We start from the raw sequence: 17,794 nt of genomic DNA on the forward strand, positions 1-17,794 counted from the left end.
CTGCACAGAATGCTAGCCACGTGTGCACAATCACAAGAGGCACATGGTGTCCCTGTGCATGTGCAGAAGTCCTCTACCCAGCTGGGGTTGGAGATCTTATGGAGGGGACAGCGGCATCCTGGAGGTCTGTGGAACTGCGGCGCTGGAGCTGCCTCCTCCCCAGGCTGAGTTCCCATTTGCACTTGCAGCATGGGACTCGGAATGCTTAGGTGCTGGGGGCGTGGATATTGAGCATTTATTTACATGCAGTTAGGTAATAAATACAATTTTAAAGCATGGGGGGAGGGGTGTGTGGGGGGGGGGGATGGGGAGAGAATGCTCAATAAACTATATGTAAGGAGCAGAAAAATTTCTCAGATCCACTTTAATGCTCTTCCTCCCTGCAGGCTGTGCCTCTACAGTGTAGCACCGCTAAGTGACTGTAGTATGCAATTGCATTACACCAGCTGCTGGTGGATGGGCATGAGCATGTACTTGGGGGCCTTTGAAAGGATGATGGGGTTGTGTGCAGCTCATATAAATGCACATTATAAGTGCTGTACATGTCCTTCAGTTCTGAAAGCTATCTTTTTTTCACTCTGGAGTGTTTTTTTTTTTGTTTTTTTTTATATAGAGGGATTATCATCGCAATTACTAGATGATGTGAAAACTGCCCTTTTGGAATAACTGTCATTGCTGTTAACTTTTTAGCATTTGTTCCTATTTTGTTGTTACAGTTTGAACTTGACATTGAACCGAAAGTGTTCTTAAAGCCATCACTTGAGACTGTGACACAAGCTAATGACAATCAGAGCCAGACGCTGTCATTCAGCGATGCTGCCAGTAAAGGTGTGGTCCTTTTTGTTTTTTGTTTTTTTGTTGTTCGTTTTTTTTTTTTATTTTGTATACCAATCTTCCACATTATGACTCTGCTGTAATTATTTGCACATTGGTGCATGTCTAATGGAAATGCTAAGTGAAAAAGCTCAACTTTAACCGGCTTTAAAGAGGAACTCCAGTGAAAATAATGTAATAAAAAAAATGCTTCATTTTTACAATAATTATGTATAAATGATTTAGTCAGTGTTTGCCCATTGTAAAATCTTTTAAATCCCTGATTTTCATTCTGACATTTATTACATGGGGACATTTGTACTGCTGGCAGGTGATGTAGCTGCTGCATGTTTTTTTGGCAGTTGGAAACAGCTGTAAACAGCTATTTCCCACAATGCAGCAAGGTTCACAGACAGGAATCTGCCAGGAGTACGTACTGATGGCAAAAAAAATGCCATCAGATCGATTTTCAATAGATTTTATACTGAATTCTATTGGAAATCTGTTCCTAGTAAAAAAATGTTCCTAAACGCATCAGATCAGAAATCTATCAGTCATACAGCGCCCACTGATGGTCTGTTTGTGAAAAGGAATAGATTTCTCATGTAAAAGGGGGTATCAGCTCTGATTGGGATAAAGTTCAATTCTTGGTCGGAGTTTCTCTTTAAAAGCAGGGGTCGCCACTCATTCCTCCAGAGCCAAGCCTGCACTCAACTTTACAGCAGTGTAATATTGCTGCATATGCTGTACGGAGGAATTACATGGTGGGAAAGGGAGTATCAGCTGCTGACTGGAATGAAGTTCAATCCTTGGTTAAAGTTCCTCATTAAAGGACACATAATGTGTGTATTTATACTTACCTGTGGCTTTCTCCAGCCCCGTGGGCTCCCTTGCTGTCCTTTTCACCCTCTCTTCACTTGTAATCACTCCCGATAATCTGGTCGGCTGCGCTCTTCTGCACATGCACAGCTCGGCTGCGCATGCACCCTCGTCGTGCTCTCGCAGCTGGATCATTCTATGCCTGCACAATAGTACTGTGCAGAATGCTCCAAGGTCGCACATGCGCAGTAGTGCACCACTGGCCACATTATCGGGAGTGATTACAAGAGGACAGTGAGGGAGCCCACAGACCTGATGGGGTAGGAGGAAGCCCCAGGTAAGTATAGATCGTACCTTTCTGCACATCACTGGTACACTTGTCTCCACAATCTACATCCTCTTCAGCACAGCAAACTACAAGTCTTCATGAAATAACAGTCCTCAGAAGGATACTGAATGATCAACAAGTACCATCAGTCCCAGTAGCAAGCTGTCTGGTATCTACAATCAAGAAAGGGTAGCCCAGCTACTCGTATTGCTTCCAATCCATGCACCAGAGAGTCAACCAGTCCACACCCGGATCCACCCAGGATGTAAGAATGTACTGCAATGGACAAAAATGTCCAGGTCTCCACCTGGATTTCAGCAATTTTAGCTTTCTTTATTTAAAGTACCAAAGCATAAAATGCAGAATGTTTTCTGTGGTACTTTAAATAATTAAAGCTATAATTGCTGAAATCCTGGTGGAGACTCGGTCATTTTTGTCCTTTTGTAGATCTATCAGCTGTCAGGGTGAGGGAATTTTTAGTATCAGTAGGTTAGAGCTTCACTATGTGTTTTCCTGGCTTGATCACAGCAGTCTCTCCCTGATGCTCTACAATACAGGGTGACTGACCAAAACAGAAAGACCCTGCCTCTATGCAAAACTCCCTACTGTCAGGCGCTTTCTCAACAGAACACAGCTTTTAACGCTCTCCCTGCTACTTGATAAGCAGGTAAACCGTTAGACGCATGCCTTAAAGAGGAACTCCAGTGAAAATAATTTAATTAAAAAAAGTGCTTCATTTTTACAATAATTATGTATAAATGATTTAGTCAGTTTTTGCTCATTGTAAAATCTTTCCTCTCCCAGATTCACATTCTGACATGTATTACATGGTGACATTGTTACTGTGGGCAAGTTATGTAGCGGTTTCTAGCTGCTCTGGCTGTTACAGACAGCTTTAAACAGCCATTTCCTGTCTGTGAACATTGTTACATTGTGGCAGTTTGCCCAGAGTACCGCGGTATTCAGAGCCTTTTGTGGGAGGGGTTTCAGCACAAAATTAGTCACACAGCGCCCCCTGATGGTCTGTTTGTGAAAATCATTCTTTTTCTCATGTAAAAGGGGGTATCAGCTACTGATTGGGATAAAGTTCAATTCTTGGTTGGAGTTTCTCTTTAATAATAGGCATTTGGCTGATCCATCTCAGTGGGAGATTAACAATTAGCAGAATATTGCTCATCACTCCCCAGTTCTCTTGATAATCTGGCAATCCTGTTAAACATTGAATTCTTTGTAAACTAGGAAGTGGCCTTGCTTCATCGGCCTCTCTAATAGGTCTCAGAGATATACATTTAGCAAAACGGGACTGCACAAGCAGTTATGTTTTTTTCTAAATAGGTCAGTTTAAGAGGCAAAATGATGCCTGTCAAACTTAACAGATTCCCGGGAGGGAATCTGGTTTACTTCTGCTAAAACGAAGCTATGTTTTGGTAGCTCTTAGCGCATTAGTGTCAAGTTAAAGTGGAACTCTTCTGTTATAAGCATATGTATCAATATACATGTGAAGCAAATGCTAACTCTTAAGGGGCCCATACACTGAGCCGATTAGCATTGCGTAAGTTCAGCAACATTCAGGCGAGAGGGTTAGGCCATAATCATAGACTGTCACCAGCAGAGAGCACCATGTGCATATATACCTCTTGCATTGCCCTCCAACCAGGGATGAGCAACGGATGAAATCCGGATAAGTTTCATTCGGGTAATTAATGCAGCTGGGGTGGTTAAACTTACTCAGCAGCAGCCTTTCATCTGTTCCACGCCTCCCACGCTGCGTTCCAAGCGGCAGTCACGTGACTAGAAACCCTTCCTCCCGGGTTGGAGGAAGTGTTTAAATCGGATCTCATCCGGATTTAATCCAACGCCACAAAAATGTCAAATGTAATTCTTTGGGAACAAGTCATATTTTTTTTTTTTTACAAAAAGACCATATTTTTGTGAAAATTGGTTTTATAAAATGCAAAGAAAAAAGGTATTTTAATCACTTCAGCCCACAGGTGTTTTCACCTTCAGGGCTGTCAGCGCTCCTTCCATTCATTCACCAATAATTTTATCACTACTTATCACTAGGGGTGTAGCGAACGGTTCCAGGCGAACTTAGGGGGTTCGCGTTCGCCTGCACCAGGCGAACTTTTGCGGAAGTTCGATTCGCCCCATAATGCACTATGAGGGTCAACTTTGACCCTCTGCATCACAGTCAGCAGGCACATTGTAGCCATTCAGGCTACACTAAGCCCTGGAGCCCCCCTCCCCCCCCCCCCCCCCCCTTATATAAGGCAGCCTCCGGCGGCCATTACACTCACTCGTGTGCCTGCTAGTGAGAGGAAAGGAACAGCTGGTGCAGACTTTTTCTCCTAGGGACAGATTAGTTAGGTTCTAGGCTGCTTTGCTTGCTCCTGACTGATTATTATTGCTTTTAAAGCACCCAGCAACAGCTCTTTTCAGAGCTCAACCTGTAAAAAAAATTTTTTTCTGTGTGTCAAACTGACACTTTTGTTGCATGCACAGCCTTGCTAATTGATAGTGTGTGTGCCACTGCCAGCAGCCCAGCACATTCAGTGACTACCTGTGTGTGTGACAGGGAGCTGCACATTGTATTACCCAGTACTGCATATACCCCAGTACCTGTTGTGTTTACTTAACCCACCTCATCACTGCATATACCTAGCGTTGTGTTGAGTGAACCCAGCTCACTGCATCTAACTACTTGTTGTGTTGAGTGTGAACCCACCTGGCCACCTCGCTGCATCTAACTACCTGTTGTGTTGAGTGAGAACCCACCTCACTGCATATAGCTAGCATACCCCTGAGATGGTCAAAATGGACAAACCAGGTAGAGGTAGAGGCAGACCCAGAGGAAGGCCACCAGGCACCGGCAGGTCTGTGGCTGTGCGAGGTGGTGTTTCTGTGATTTCGTGCGGACCTGCCCCAAAATACAGTGCTCAGAAGAAGGCACGTGCCATCACTTCCCAAAATCGTGAGGAGGTGATTGAGTATTTAACACAGTCTGAGTTAGGTGGCAATAGTATGGACGTAACGTGTGTGGATGGGGATGATGGTGGACCACCTGAAGTTGGTGCACTTGAGGAGGTGTCTGAGGAAAGCGCAGCTGGCCAGGAGGATTATGATGACTATTATATGGATACCACATATGTTCCCGGTAGAGGAGATGACCAGGTGGACAGTTCAGAGGAGGAGTCAGAGGAGTAGGAGGAGACGACTCCATGATAGAAGCAGAGGGAGCTCGTCCTCAGAAACAGCTGGGGGCAGTGTCCGGCGCCATGTATCACCAGCTATGGCCAGCCAGCCAACATGCCCTTCAATGTCAGCTGCTGATGCCACCCTAGCGCCATCACCCCAGGGGGGTTCAGCGGTTTGGAAATTTTTTAACGTGTGTGTCTCAGATCGGAGCAAAGCCATCTGTTGTCTCTGCCAGCAAAAATTGAGCCGTGGAAAGGCCAACTCTCACGTAGGGACAAGTGCCTCACGAAGGCACCTGGAGAGAAGGCACAAACAGCTATGGCAAGAACACCTGAGGAAAAGCAGCACCCCTCAAAAGACAAGCCACCCTCCTTCTCCTCTTCCTCCTTCAGGTGCATCGTCTTCATCCACTTTCTCCCTTGCACCTTCACAGCCACCCTCCTCCACACCGCCTCTTCCCTTGAGCGGTTCCTTCTCCTCTGCCCACAGCAGTACCCAGCTGTCCGTGAAGGAAGTATTTGAGCGGAAGAAGCAAATGTCTGCCAGTCACCCTCTTGCACGGCGTCTGACAGCTGGCGTGGCGGAACTATTCGCTCGCCAGCTATTATCATACAAGCTGGTGGAGTCGGAGGCTTTCCGTAAGTTTGTGGCCATTGGTACACCGCAGTGGAAGATACCAGGCCGCAATTATTTTTCACAAAAGGCCATACCCAAACTGTACCGTGCAGTTGAGAGGCAAGTGGTGTCATCTCTGGCACACAGCGTTGGGTCAAGGGTCCACCTGACCACGGATGCCTGGTCTGCCAAGCACGGGCAGGGCCACTACATTACATGCACACCCCATTGGGTCAACCTGGGGACCGATGGCAGCAAGCAGGGAGTACGTGGCTGCGCAGAGGACCGACTTGTCACACCTCCACGGCTTGCAGGCAGGCCTCCAGCCACCTCCTCTCCACCTGCTATCACCGCTTCGCTGTCGTCATCCTCCCCCTCCTCCTCCTTGGCTGGTGCCGCCATCTCCTCTCCAGCTACACAGCCCCAGCACCCCAGGGCCTATGCTGCATGCCAGGTGCGATGGTGTCATGCAGTGTTAGACATGTCTTGCCTGAAAGCGGAGAGTCACACTGGAGCAGCTCTCCTTGCTGCTCTTAACAAACAGTTGGAGCAATGGCTGACCCCGCACAAGCTTGAGATTGGCAACGTGGTGTGTGACAACGGCAGCAATCTCATTGCTGCGTTGAATTTGGGAAAGCTGACACACATACCTTGCATGGCACATGTGCTTAATCTGGTCGTGCAAAGATTTGTGTCCAAGTACCCAGGCTTAGAGGACGTCCTGAAGCAGGCCAGGAAGTTGTGTGGGCATTTCAGGCGCTCTTACAAGGCCATGGCACGCTTTGCGGAGATTCAGCGTAGCAACAACTTGCCGGTGAGATGCCTGATTTGCGATAGCCCGACTCGCTGGAATTCCACCCTGCTGATGTTCTCTCGCCTGCTAGACCAGGAGAAAGCAGTCACCCAGTACCTATCTCATTACAGTACAAGGACACAATCTGGGAGGATGGGGATGTTGTGGCCCAACAACTGGACACTGATGCGAAATGCATGCAGGGTCATGGAGCCATTTGATGAGGTGACCAAACTGGTGAGTCGCGATGAGGGCACCATCAGCGACTTGATCCCCTACGCCTACTTCCTGGAGCGTGCCGTGCGTAAAGTGGTGGATACAGCTGTGGAGGAGCGTGAACAAAAGAGTTAGGGCAGCAGGAGTCGTGGGAGCCATTTACACACGAACCCGATGTTTCCACAACACCGGCGGCAGCACAGAGGGGGGGAGGAGGAGGAAGAAGAGGAGGAGTCGTGTGGGGAAGGAGAGGAGTCAGACTCTGATGATGGTGATGATGAGGAAGGTGTTTCTGTGGAGGAGAAAGAGGCGGCGGAAGGAGAACAACCACGGCAGCCATCACAGGGGGCTTCTGCTGCTCCACGTTCCCGTGGTATTGTTCGTGGCTGGGGGGAGGAAGAGGAGTTCCGTCCCGTCACTGAGAAAGAGCAAGAGGAGATGGAGAGTACATCTGCATCCAGCTTTGTGCAGATGTCCTCTTTCATGTTGTCCAGCCTGTTGAGGGACCCCCGTATCAAAAAACTCAAGACGAATGACCTGTACTGGGTGGCCACGCTACTAGACCCTCGGTACAGGCACAAAGTGGCGGACCTCTTAGCAACTCAACAAAAGGCAGAAAGGATGCAGCACTTGCAGAACAAGCTGTCGATGATGCTTTACAATGCATTTAAGGGTGATGTGGCTGCACAACGCAATCGAGGTACCACTGGCAGTAACCCTCCTCCTCCCAAGTCCACGCAGGCAAGAACAGGACGCTCCAGCGATCTCAGGGTGATGTCGGACATGCGGACGTTCTTTCGTCCAACTCCTCGCCATAGTCCTTCCGGATCCACCCTCCACCAACGCCTGGACCGGCAGGTAGCCGACTACCTGGCCTTGAGTGTGGATGTAGACTCTGCGAAAAACGACGATGAACCCTTGGACTACTGGTTGCGCAGGCTTGACCTGTGGCTAGAGCTGTCCCAATTTGCCATACAACTTCTCTCTTGCCCTGCCGCAAGCCTCCTGTCAGAAAGGACCTTCAGTGCAGCTGGAGGCATAGTTACTGAGAAGAGAAGTCGCCTAAGTCACGACAGTGTTCAGTACCTGACCTTTATCAAAATGAATGAGGAATGGATCACGGAGGGCTACTGCACGACCGAAGACTGTCATTCCCCACACACAGCATCTCTGCCTGCAGGCCGCTTGACTGCCTTCTCCGCCACTACCAACAGGGTCCAGGACTCTAGGCGGATTCCTGAATTTTTAAGGCCGCTGCTAGCAGCGGCCGCTACACTAATTTTTCTGGTGCGTGTACATGTGCCCATCCCCCTTCGTGATCATTACTTTGCCGCGGTGAAGGGGCTTGCGCATCACAATGAAGCAATGACCGCCGGCTATTTGAGTGTCTCGGGTGGGGGTGGCACACAAAAGATAATAAGGTCGTTGCTTCATTGTGGTCAGACCAAATTTGATCAGCTGGACAGTCACTGTTCTGTCATTCAGCTACATCAGCCGGGCGAGCATATGGGCTGAAAAGCCACCATCATCACCTGCACTCTCGTCACGGTGCGCACCAGTCCAGCACGGCCGTCACTACACAAACGGCTGTTTGCAGTCACTGCATACCTTTCACTGCATCTGTGACTGCACATTATACCTGGCAGTCAGTGCATAACTTGCACTTGAATGTATACACTTGTAAACAATTTAAAAATACAACCATGTAAACTTTCAAACAATTTAAAAATACAACCATCTATCATTTTCAAAAAATGTAAAAAAAAAAAGGGCAAAAAAACTTGCCCTCCGTACAACATTCTTGGCAAATGCTTTCGACTTGGTTTGTCTTCCGCTGGCTCAAGGGTCCATCTGACCACAGATGCCTGGTCTGGAAAGCACGGTCAGGGCAGCTACAGCATGGGTCTCAGCAGGCTCCCACTTCGGGCCAGAATCTAACCTTCATTCCCCGCGGCGACAATGGCAGACTTGCCCTCCATAACGGATTCCCGTTAAAGGATTTAAAGTTAATTCATTTCAATTAGGGCCGCAAAAGGTCCTCCTGAGTCCTGTATTGTTATTTTTGGTCACTACCTCGGGGCGGGCGTGCATGCCTGCCTGCCTCCCTCCTTGCCTGGATGTGTGGTGGTAGACGTTGATCAGGCTCCAACTCCGGAACGCAATACAAGAGGGAGCTCGTCCTCAGAAACAGCTGGGGGCAGTGTTCGGCGCCATGTATCGCCCGCTATGGCCAGACAGCCAACATGCCCTTCAACCTCAGCTGCTGATGCCACCGTAGCGCCATCATCCCAGGGGGGCTCAGCGGTTTGGAAATTTTTTAACGTGTGTGTCTCAGATCGGAGCAAAGCCATCTGTTGTCTCTGCCAGCAAAAATTGAGCCGTGGAAAGGCCAACTGTCACGTAGGGACAATTGCTTTACGAAGGCACCTGGAGAGAAGGCCCAAACAGCTATGATTGGCAAGAACACCTGAGGAAAAGCAGCACCCCTCAAGACAAGCCGCGGAGAACAACCGCGGCAGCCGTCACAGGGGGCTTCTGCTGCTCCATGTTCCCATGGTATTGTTCGTGGCTGGGGGGAGGAAGAATGGATACACTTTTAAACAATTTTTAAAAATACAACCATGTAAACTTTCAAACAATTTAAAAATACAACCATCTATCATTTTCAAAAAATGTAAAAAAAAGGGCAAAAAAACTTGCCCTCCGTAAAACATTCTTGGCAAATGCTTTCGACTTGGTTTGTCTTCCGCTGTTTCAAGGGTCCATCTGACCACAGATGCCTGGTCTGGAAAGCACGGTCAGGGCAGCTACAGCATGGGTCTCAGCAGGCTCCCACTTCGGGCCGGAATCCAACCTTCATTCCCCGCGGTCACAATGGCAGACTTGCCCTCCATATGATTCTCGTGAAAGGAGATCTTTTAGATTGCCAACCATATACTAATTTCCTGCCATAACTGGTACTCGTTAAAGGATTTAAAGTTAATTCATTTCAAATACACAGCAGGGCCTCGAAAGTCCTCCTCCTGTATTGTTATTTTTGGTCACTACCTCGGGGCGGGCGTGCATGCCTGCCTGCTGCCTTCCTTGGATGTGTAGTGGTAGCCGTTGCTCAGGCTCCACACCGGATTCAAACCCTCATTCCCCGGCCATTACCTGGGGTCACAATGCCAGACTTGCCCGCCTCCATAGGATTCTCATTGTAGCGGTACTGAACAAGTACACAGCAAGTAGAAAATGTAATTTAAAAACAAAACGTAAGCTTTTTAACAATGCCATGGAAAGTTGATAAGGCAGTCACACATTACCTGACATCACTGAGTGAGGAAGAGCAATCTCGCCATGTTGCACAGTAGTCCAGCATGGCCGCCACTACACAAACAGCTGGTAACTTGCGGTGCGTTACACAGTTAGTTTGGTGTGTCAGTGTGAAGCAGTACGCTAATTACACTACCTGATTGATGTATACACATGCAAGATGTTTTAAAGCACGTTAGGCCTGCAATTTAGCATTCAATGTGATTTCTGCCCTTAAAACGCTGCTTTGCGTCACATCCAGATTTTTCCCCGGGACTTTTGGCATGTATTCCACTCCGCCATGCCCCCCTCCAGGTGTTAGACCCCTTGAAACATCTTTTCCATCACTTTTGTGGCCAGCATAATTTTTTCTATTTTTCAAAGTTCGCCTCCCCATTGAAGTCTATTGCGGTTCGCGAACTTTTCCGCGAACCGAACCCTCCGCGGAAGTTCGCGAACCCGGTTCGCGAACCGAAGATTGGAGGTTTGCGACATCTCTACTTATCACACATATATGATCTATATCTTGTTTTGTTTTTTGCCACCAATTAGGCTTTCTTTAGGTGGTACATTTTTCTATAAATTATTTTATACTAAATGCATTTTATCAGGAATAGGAAAAAATCATTTTCCCAGTTTTCGGCCATCATAGTTATAAAATAAAACGTTGTGCTGTGGATAAAATCCCCACATTTTATTTGCACATTTATCCCGGTTAATGCAACGGTCAAGATATTTCCCTAGTACAATGTATGGCGCAAATATTTTCAGAAATAAAGGTGCATTTTTTCAATTTTGCGTCCATCACTAATTACAAGCCCATATAGGCTAAAGGTAATAAGGTATATAGTAATATATACCTTCACCACATACAGTTTAGCCCCTAAGGTAACTATTTGTATTTTTTTTCTTTTTAAACTTTGTTTTTATTTTATTTTTTTAAAGTGTTTTTATTTTTTTAATTAATGGGCAGGGTGGGGAGTCAAACGTATTGTTTGTTTTATTTTTTTCCATTTCTACTTTAACTTTTTGGCCACTAGGTGGCGCTGCTAAACACTCATATCAGGGAGTTCGAGATCGTCTTTTTTTTTTTTTTTTTTTTTTTACATTTCGGTTCATGAATCAAGATGCCTCCTAATTGGAGGCATCTTGGCTCATTGACAGGGAATAGTTTGCCTCAGGAGAGCACTTGTTCCTCTTCAGCAATCAATCCCCTGTAATCGCGGACATGCGTGCACAACGGCAGCAACACTGCTGGACAGATATATTCGTCCAGATTGCCTTTGCGTGACGATTTTTGGACAAATATATCCGTCCAGATTGGCTGAAGTGGGTAAAGCAGTAGCATGACATTTTACTTTATAGCAAGTTCCGTGTTCTGCATACACATTTTATACATTTTAAAGCAAACCTGTGATTCAGCACTGGGACCCTCTAGAAGGTTACTTTGCGCTCCAGTCCGTGAACGAGTGCAACCGCACTGCACAGGACGCCTCGTCTTTTGACAAAGTTTTGAATTTCCGCTTTGCTTCTTTTCATTAGTGTTCTTGTATTGAATACTAAGTAATGTTTAATGTGTTGTCCTCTTTAAAGAGGAGCTGTCAGACATACTATCTCAGAAAAAAAAACACACATATAAGTAGATAAATACTTGCTCTACTAACGTAACATATGTATTGCACTGTCCACATTTTGATTTTAGTGAATTTTCTACAGTAAAAAAAAAAAAAAAAAAAAAGAGAACATGCTTCTTAGCATTTTCCATTTTAACTGTGGCTATTTTGAAGTCGATCCTTTTCTCCCTTACTCTCCTCTGCCTGATTGTGTATGCATTGTCCGTCCTCCACTATAGAGAGGGCATTGTCTCGGCATGAGAGATATTGGCCAATCAGAGAGGAACAGAGGTGTGGGAGGGGAAAACGGGAGGGAAAGAGGCTTCAGCCAATCAGGCTACATTAGGTAAGTCTGAGGGGAAAGTACAGAAGCAAAAAAGGACAACCCAGCATGTCCTGCAACGTCCTTTGTGCGGCAATGTACCAAATAAGAGTCAGGTAAACTGGGGAATGATCATTTATCAACAAGAAAAGTAATAGTGATTTTTTACTTTTGGATTGCCTGGTTAGCATCCTTATTACTTGTTAGCCAGATCAAAATAAAAAATTGATTTTATGCCTGACAGTTACACTTTAATGCCCACATTTACACAACTGCCCTTTTCCTCTCCACAGTAGTTCCACATTTGAATTTTTTCCTGATTCTTTTGGTTCCTTATTCTGTCTCCTCTTGTCTTTCTTTCACACCATACCTCCATTATTTTTGATTCGTGCCTCACATTTCATGTCCATCGCTGGCTGCTATGCAATAAGATTGGGTTATAAATCAAATTATAAACTGCAAGCTTGTTCCTTTTGTAATCTCTTTTCCCAAGAAAGCCAACTTTGACATTGAAGAGATTTTATTTTCTCATTTAATTCTGCTTTAACATGCTCAGTTGTGCATGCTACAGTTCCCAGATATTTATAAGCGTATACCTGCTTTGTCAGTGAATTTTGGAGTCTAATTTACAGTTGCATGACAACCTCTTGCATTAACGGTTTTTGTTTAGGTACATACATTGTCATGCTGTATGGGAAACCCATTCCCCATTCCTGATACTCAAATGTTCTGTAACTTGCCCGCTTTAACAAAAACAGCAGGGTTCTCTCCAATCACTTAAGCAGTATACTCCTTTAATTTTGATTGGCCAATCACTGATCAATTTCACCACTTCCATGTAGTGCGACAGTCAACAAACTTTTAATACTATGAATATAATGTGTAGGTAAGCTCTCATACTACATGGAAGTGGCATAATTAGCCCACCAATATTAAATGTGTCAACCAGACTTTATTCAAGGATGTGTAAAAGTTGCCTTTTATGGTTTTCTAAAATAATTTTGTTTAGTTTAATTTGGATGGCTTATGCATCTTCATTGTTTCTCTGAAAATTATAGCTTTTAGCATCATCATCATCATCCTCTTCTGATAATATAGAACTGTTTATGATGTAAGGTATAATTCCTTTGTTCATACCTTCACACATCAACTAAAATATTAAAATCACCTGTCTAATATTGTGTAGGTCCTACTTGTGTTGCCAAAACAGGTCTGATCTGTTGAGGCATGAACACCTCCTTCACAATGTATCTGGTACCAGGATATTAGCAGAAGATCTTTTAAGTTCTGAGGTTGCACCTTCATTAATTACCAGTATATATTTTTTTCCAGTATATCCCACAGAAGTGTGAACTGATTGAGTTCTGGGGTATTTGGAATCCAAAGAACATGATTTGCCTAGGTTGCCCTTTTCCTTTGCTCCATGCTGCAGTTAACACTAATATGCCCATTGTAGACATTTTGATGTTGCACAGGGGCTAGCATGGACACATTGACTAGTTGGTGACTACATAGCCTTGTGAGGAGTAAGTATTCATGCACTGTATGTTTTTTTTTTTTTTTGAAGCATTGTCTGGGTTTAAATTAGACTACTTAGCTTTTCTAGCTACTTGCATCAATGAACTTTGGTCTCTCATGACACTGCTGCTGGGTCAACTCCTCCCACATAATATTAGTTTGATGACTCTTTCCCCCATTCAACAAAAAGTTTTATTTGTTGCATTCTCTGTCTGGACAGGAAGATGATGGAATTTCTCAGACATGGGTGACGGGGACACCTGTAAAAATCCCAAAAATACTCTTTCACACCAAAAAGCACTTTGCGTTTTACGATTTTGGAGAGATTTATAGCGATTTTTGACCAGCCGTTTAGAAACCATTTTCATGCTTCCTACATAATCACAATTGGCAAAAAGGCTACACGCAGTCCTGTCGGTATTTATTTATTTATTATTATGCTACATTGTGAAATAGCCCATCTGATTACAATACCCTAGCCCTTTTTAAGACTAGCGATTGGACAATCGCTGAAAAGTGCTCTCGGTGTGAAATAGCCCATAGGGTCTTTTCAAAACATTGTGTTTTATGAACCAGTTACAATCGCATGCGATTTGCAGAATGCAAGCACTGTAACGAAAGCTCGTTACTCACCTTCCATCGCAGCCTGCACCGACCCCTGTAAGGATGGCAGAGGGTAACGAACGCTTGTTACCCTCCAGCCGCAGAGTCCCATGCATCTTCTCTTCATGGTTTGTCCGCATGGTGGACGACGCCGGCCTGACGTGCTTCTGGGCTCTGGCGTTCTTTGTTGCTAGGGCACGTGCGCATGTGCCTCCTCTCCTTTTACGCAGTGGATGTAGGTGGTACTGCGCCCTTCCCTAACTTGAGCCCTGCACTGTCACTGCTTGGATGCTGTTGCATCCCTGGTCACAGCCACGGCGTTCCGCCGTTATTCCCCCCATTCCCTTCCAAGTCGTTCCCTTTTACCATCCCCTTCTTGACCAGGCATCCCTCTCCAGGATTCCCTTTGGCATTTCCCTTTTGCTACACTTTGCCTGTTAGCCTGCCTGAGCCTTACTCGGATTTCCCCCAACTGTTTGATCTCCTCAGTCTGCTCCCTTCCTGGGTTTCCACTGCCTCTCTGTTACCCTCTTGGGAACTCCTCCAGTATGTATCCTTCCTGGGATTCCCTTTAGGTTAGGCCTTCCTGCTCAGTCAGTCCCGTCAAGTCTATCCTGGCCTGATAGCTTGACGGTCTCCTCTGCTCGAACCCCCCCCACCCCGTCGGGTACCCTCTGTTCTTCCCGTCACTGGTGCGGTAGTTCTGGGGGTCGTGACCTGGCAAGCACCAGGCAGCAAAGTAGTCCGCCACCTAGGGATGACAGCCCATCATCCCTTGTGGGGTGCACTAGTAAAGACCTGTGCTTGCTTAGACCTGTGCTTGCTTAGAACCCACACACTGGAACTGCTCGCCCCTTGATACCAGTGACTGGATCAACAGAACCCCTATGGTTCACAAGAACCCTGGCACAGGCACACAGCATCTAAAATTCTCTTCTGCCTGCAAATATAATTCACTGCACAGAGCAGATAATGGCTCTGGAGGAGTATAGCCCATTCTATTCAGAAAATGACCAGCCAATGACCAGCTTGCTTTTCTGGAGAAAGGCTGAACTACACATGTGGCTGTAAACTGTTTCAAAAATTTCTTATGATAAAAATCTAATTTTAGATTTATACAACCGTAGTGAAATACTCAGGGGCATAACTAAGAATCGACGGGCCCCCCTGCAGGAATTCTGAGCGGGCCCCCTCTTTCCCCCCCCCCCCCCCTCCCCCTGGGGCCCGCTCAGTATGCAGGCAGCGGCAGATACATACCTTCCTTGCGTTCCACGGATGTTCCTCTCTCTAGCTTCTGACGCGACTTCCTGTATAAACAGGAAGTCGCGTCAGACACTAGAGAGAGAAACATCCGCACTGAAACTCAAGAAAGGTATGTATCTGCCCGCCGCCTGCACATGCTCTATTCAATGCTGGAGGGGAGCACAGAGGGGAGAGCCTGAGGTGAGGGGGGGGGACCGTCCCCCCTCCCCACCGATGTGCAACCAAGCTCTCCCCTCATGCTGTGACCCCCCCCCCCCCCCCAAAATGGCCCTGAGCGCCCCCCCCCCCCGAGAGCAGGGGCTGCATCCCCTATTGTTACGCCCATGCAAATACTGTATCCCTTCAAGGGTCAAGCCTGGCCCTACCCTTTGTCGTCCCAGATCCTCTTCTTGATACTTTAATGTAGTGAATATTTGTGTTAATCAGTAGTTTATCCCCATAGTCCTCTCACTTGTTTTTACTTGGACTTTGTTTTTATTTCAGATGCATGTACCCTACATATATCATTCTGATATACACTTCTGTGAAAGGATATAGTGCGAAAACAATAGCAGCTTCTCCTGCTCAGGATTATGTCAACATTTTATTCATGCCTGGTTATAGGCCCTCATATTGTTACACAAAACATTACATTTTCATGTGCTACCAGTTTACTTCTATTTGAATGAGTTTACCCATGAAGTGTTGTAATGTGTTTTTTTGTTTTGTTTTTTAAGCATTCTGTGCATTAAACGAACCAGCCTGCTTGTTTAATTACTATGCACCTCCTAATTCATTCTTTCAGGCAGTAATGTTTTTTCTCATTTTGTTTCTACCAGTTTGGCCCCAAGAAGAATACATAGTGGAGTATTCACTAGAATATGGATTCCTTCGCCTCTCTCAGAGTACCAGGCAGAGACTCAACATCCCTGTTATGGTGGTTACACTTGGTGAGTGAATCAGACGTGATGGGTTCAAGCAATATTGTCTGCTAGTAGGCCGGTAATGAGCCCAGTGGCGTATCACATCTTGACTGATTGTAAATTATACCGTCAATTTTAAAATACAGCTGCTACTTAATGCTAGGAACACACGATGCAATTTCCTGTCCAATCGACAGGTGATCAGACAGGAAGTTGTACTGTGTGTACATGTTCAAACTGCTCCAGTTTGATAAAAGGATCAATTTTCCGATAATGTTGCAAAATTAATTCCTTTTTTCGATTGGAAATTGATCGAATGTCAGAAATAATCGCCCGATTCCCGTCGATCAAGAAGGAAATTGCATTGTGTTTTCCCAGCATTACCTGTTAAACTTACAGGATGCAAACAGTGTTGCTTTTTCAAGTGACTCCATTCTTGTACAGATCCAATGCTTGCCATCCAGAGCATGTCTTGTAAAGATGTAAGCAAAACACTTTGGCCTCGATTTATAAAAGGCTTTGCGGTAAAGAAATCTGGGAGGAAAAATACAGAATTCGGTATTTTAGACTTCTGCGTACTAATTCATAAACCTTTTCACAGGTGCGGTAGAAATGCGGTATTTTCCCCAAAGCCCAGCTGTTGGTAACGTGAGGAATGTAGCTGGCTGTTTTGTTACATTTTGCTGTTCTCCGTGCAGAGACCGCATTACAATAAGAGGCATCCCAGCTTTAGTTTGGATGTGCCCGTTTAGTTTTACTGCCTCTCCTTGCCCTGAATCTGTCTTAGTCTTTCTAAACAATCTAGTTAATTGCCACAGTGCAGGAGAACTTCAAGAAATGTTACACATGCAGGCTTTCTGATGTAAAAAACATATAAAAACAGGTACCCAAGAGGTTAAAAAACACAGCCTGTGGTATTCTGGAAAGCCTTGTTTGTTCTGCTCTTGCTGCTGCTGCCTGGGAGATCTGTCCCTATTAACTTTGCTCTTATCCGCACCCTTATCACCTCTTCAAAGCAAGCAGTATTCTCCGTCCCAATATCGCCTGCGTTAATATTTATGAATTGACATTTAGTGACATTTACTGACGTGCTGGAGGTGTTCACCGCATAAGCCGGTAATTTACCTCACTGCTCGGGAATTTCAGCTTTTCATGCGGACACCGCTTTTATGAATTTACATTTTGCTAAGTGTTCGGTTAAGTCAGCTGTTTCCAGCATTACCGCATGCGGTAATGCTTTATGAATCGAGGCCTTTGTGGAAAGGGGGGCTGAAGGCTAGTTCAGGGAAGCTTGAAACTCTGGAAGGGAGTGTGTTTACAGGAATTGGGTCATTAGCAAATACTACAATACAAATGCATCCTGTCACTTTATTGTGGTAATTTGACAGGTGCGCTTCACATGATACATTAGCCCACAGTGGCCAGATAGTAGTGGAATATGAGCACAACATTAATCTTGGGAAACGTTTTAGAAAAATACAGTTTTATTGGAGCAAAATT

The 17,794-nt window shown here is 45.6% G+C and overlaps 1 protein-coding gene across 4 annotated transcripts in view; it reads left to right on the top strand.

Annotated features, from left to right (window-relative positions):
* The window catches only part of TMEM259 (transmembrane protein 259), a 144,336-nt gene that overhangs the window by 24,908 nt on the left and 101,634 nt on the right, over positions 1-17,794 (top strand). For all 4 annotated transcript variants that reach the window (XM_068234038.1, XM_068234037.1, XM_068234035.1 and 1 more), the window contains 2 exons: positions 717-828; positions 16,211-16,321. In XM_068234038.1, the coding sequence (XP_068090139.1) occupies positions 717-828; positions 16,211-16,321 (223 nt within the window). The remainder of the gene's footprint in view (positions 1-716; positions 829-16,210; positions 16,322-17,794) is intronic.

The sequence above is a fragment of the Hyperolius riggenbachi genome, chromosome 1 (assembly GCF_040937935.1).
Source record: "Hyperolius riggenbachi isolate aHypRig1 chromosome 1, aHypRig1.pri, whole genome shotgun sequence".
Taxonomy (NCBI): Eukaryota; Metazoa; Chordata; class Amphibia; order Anura; family Hyperoliidae; genus Hyperolius; species Hyperolius riggenbachi.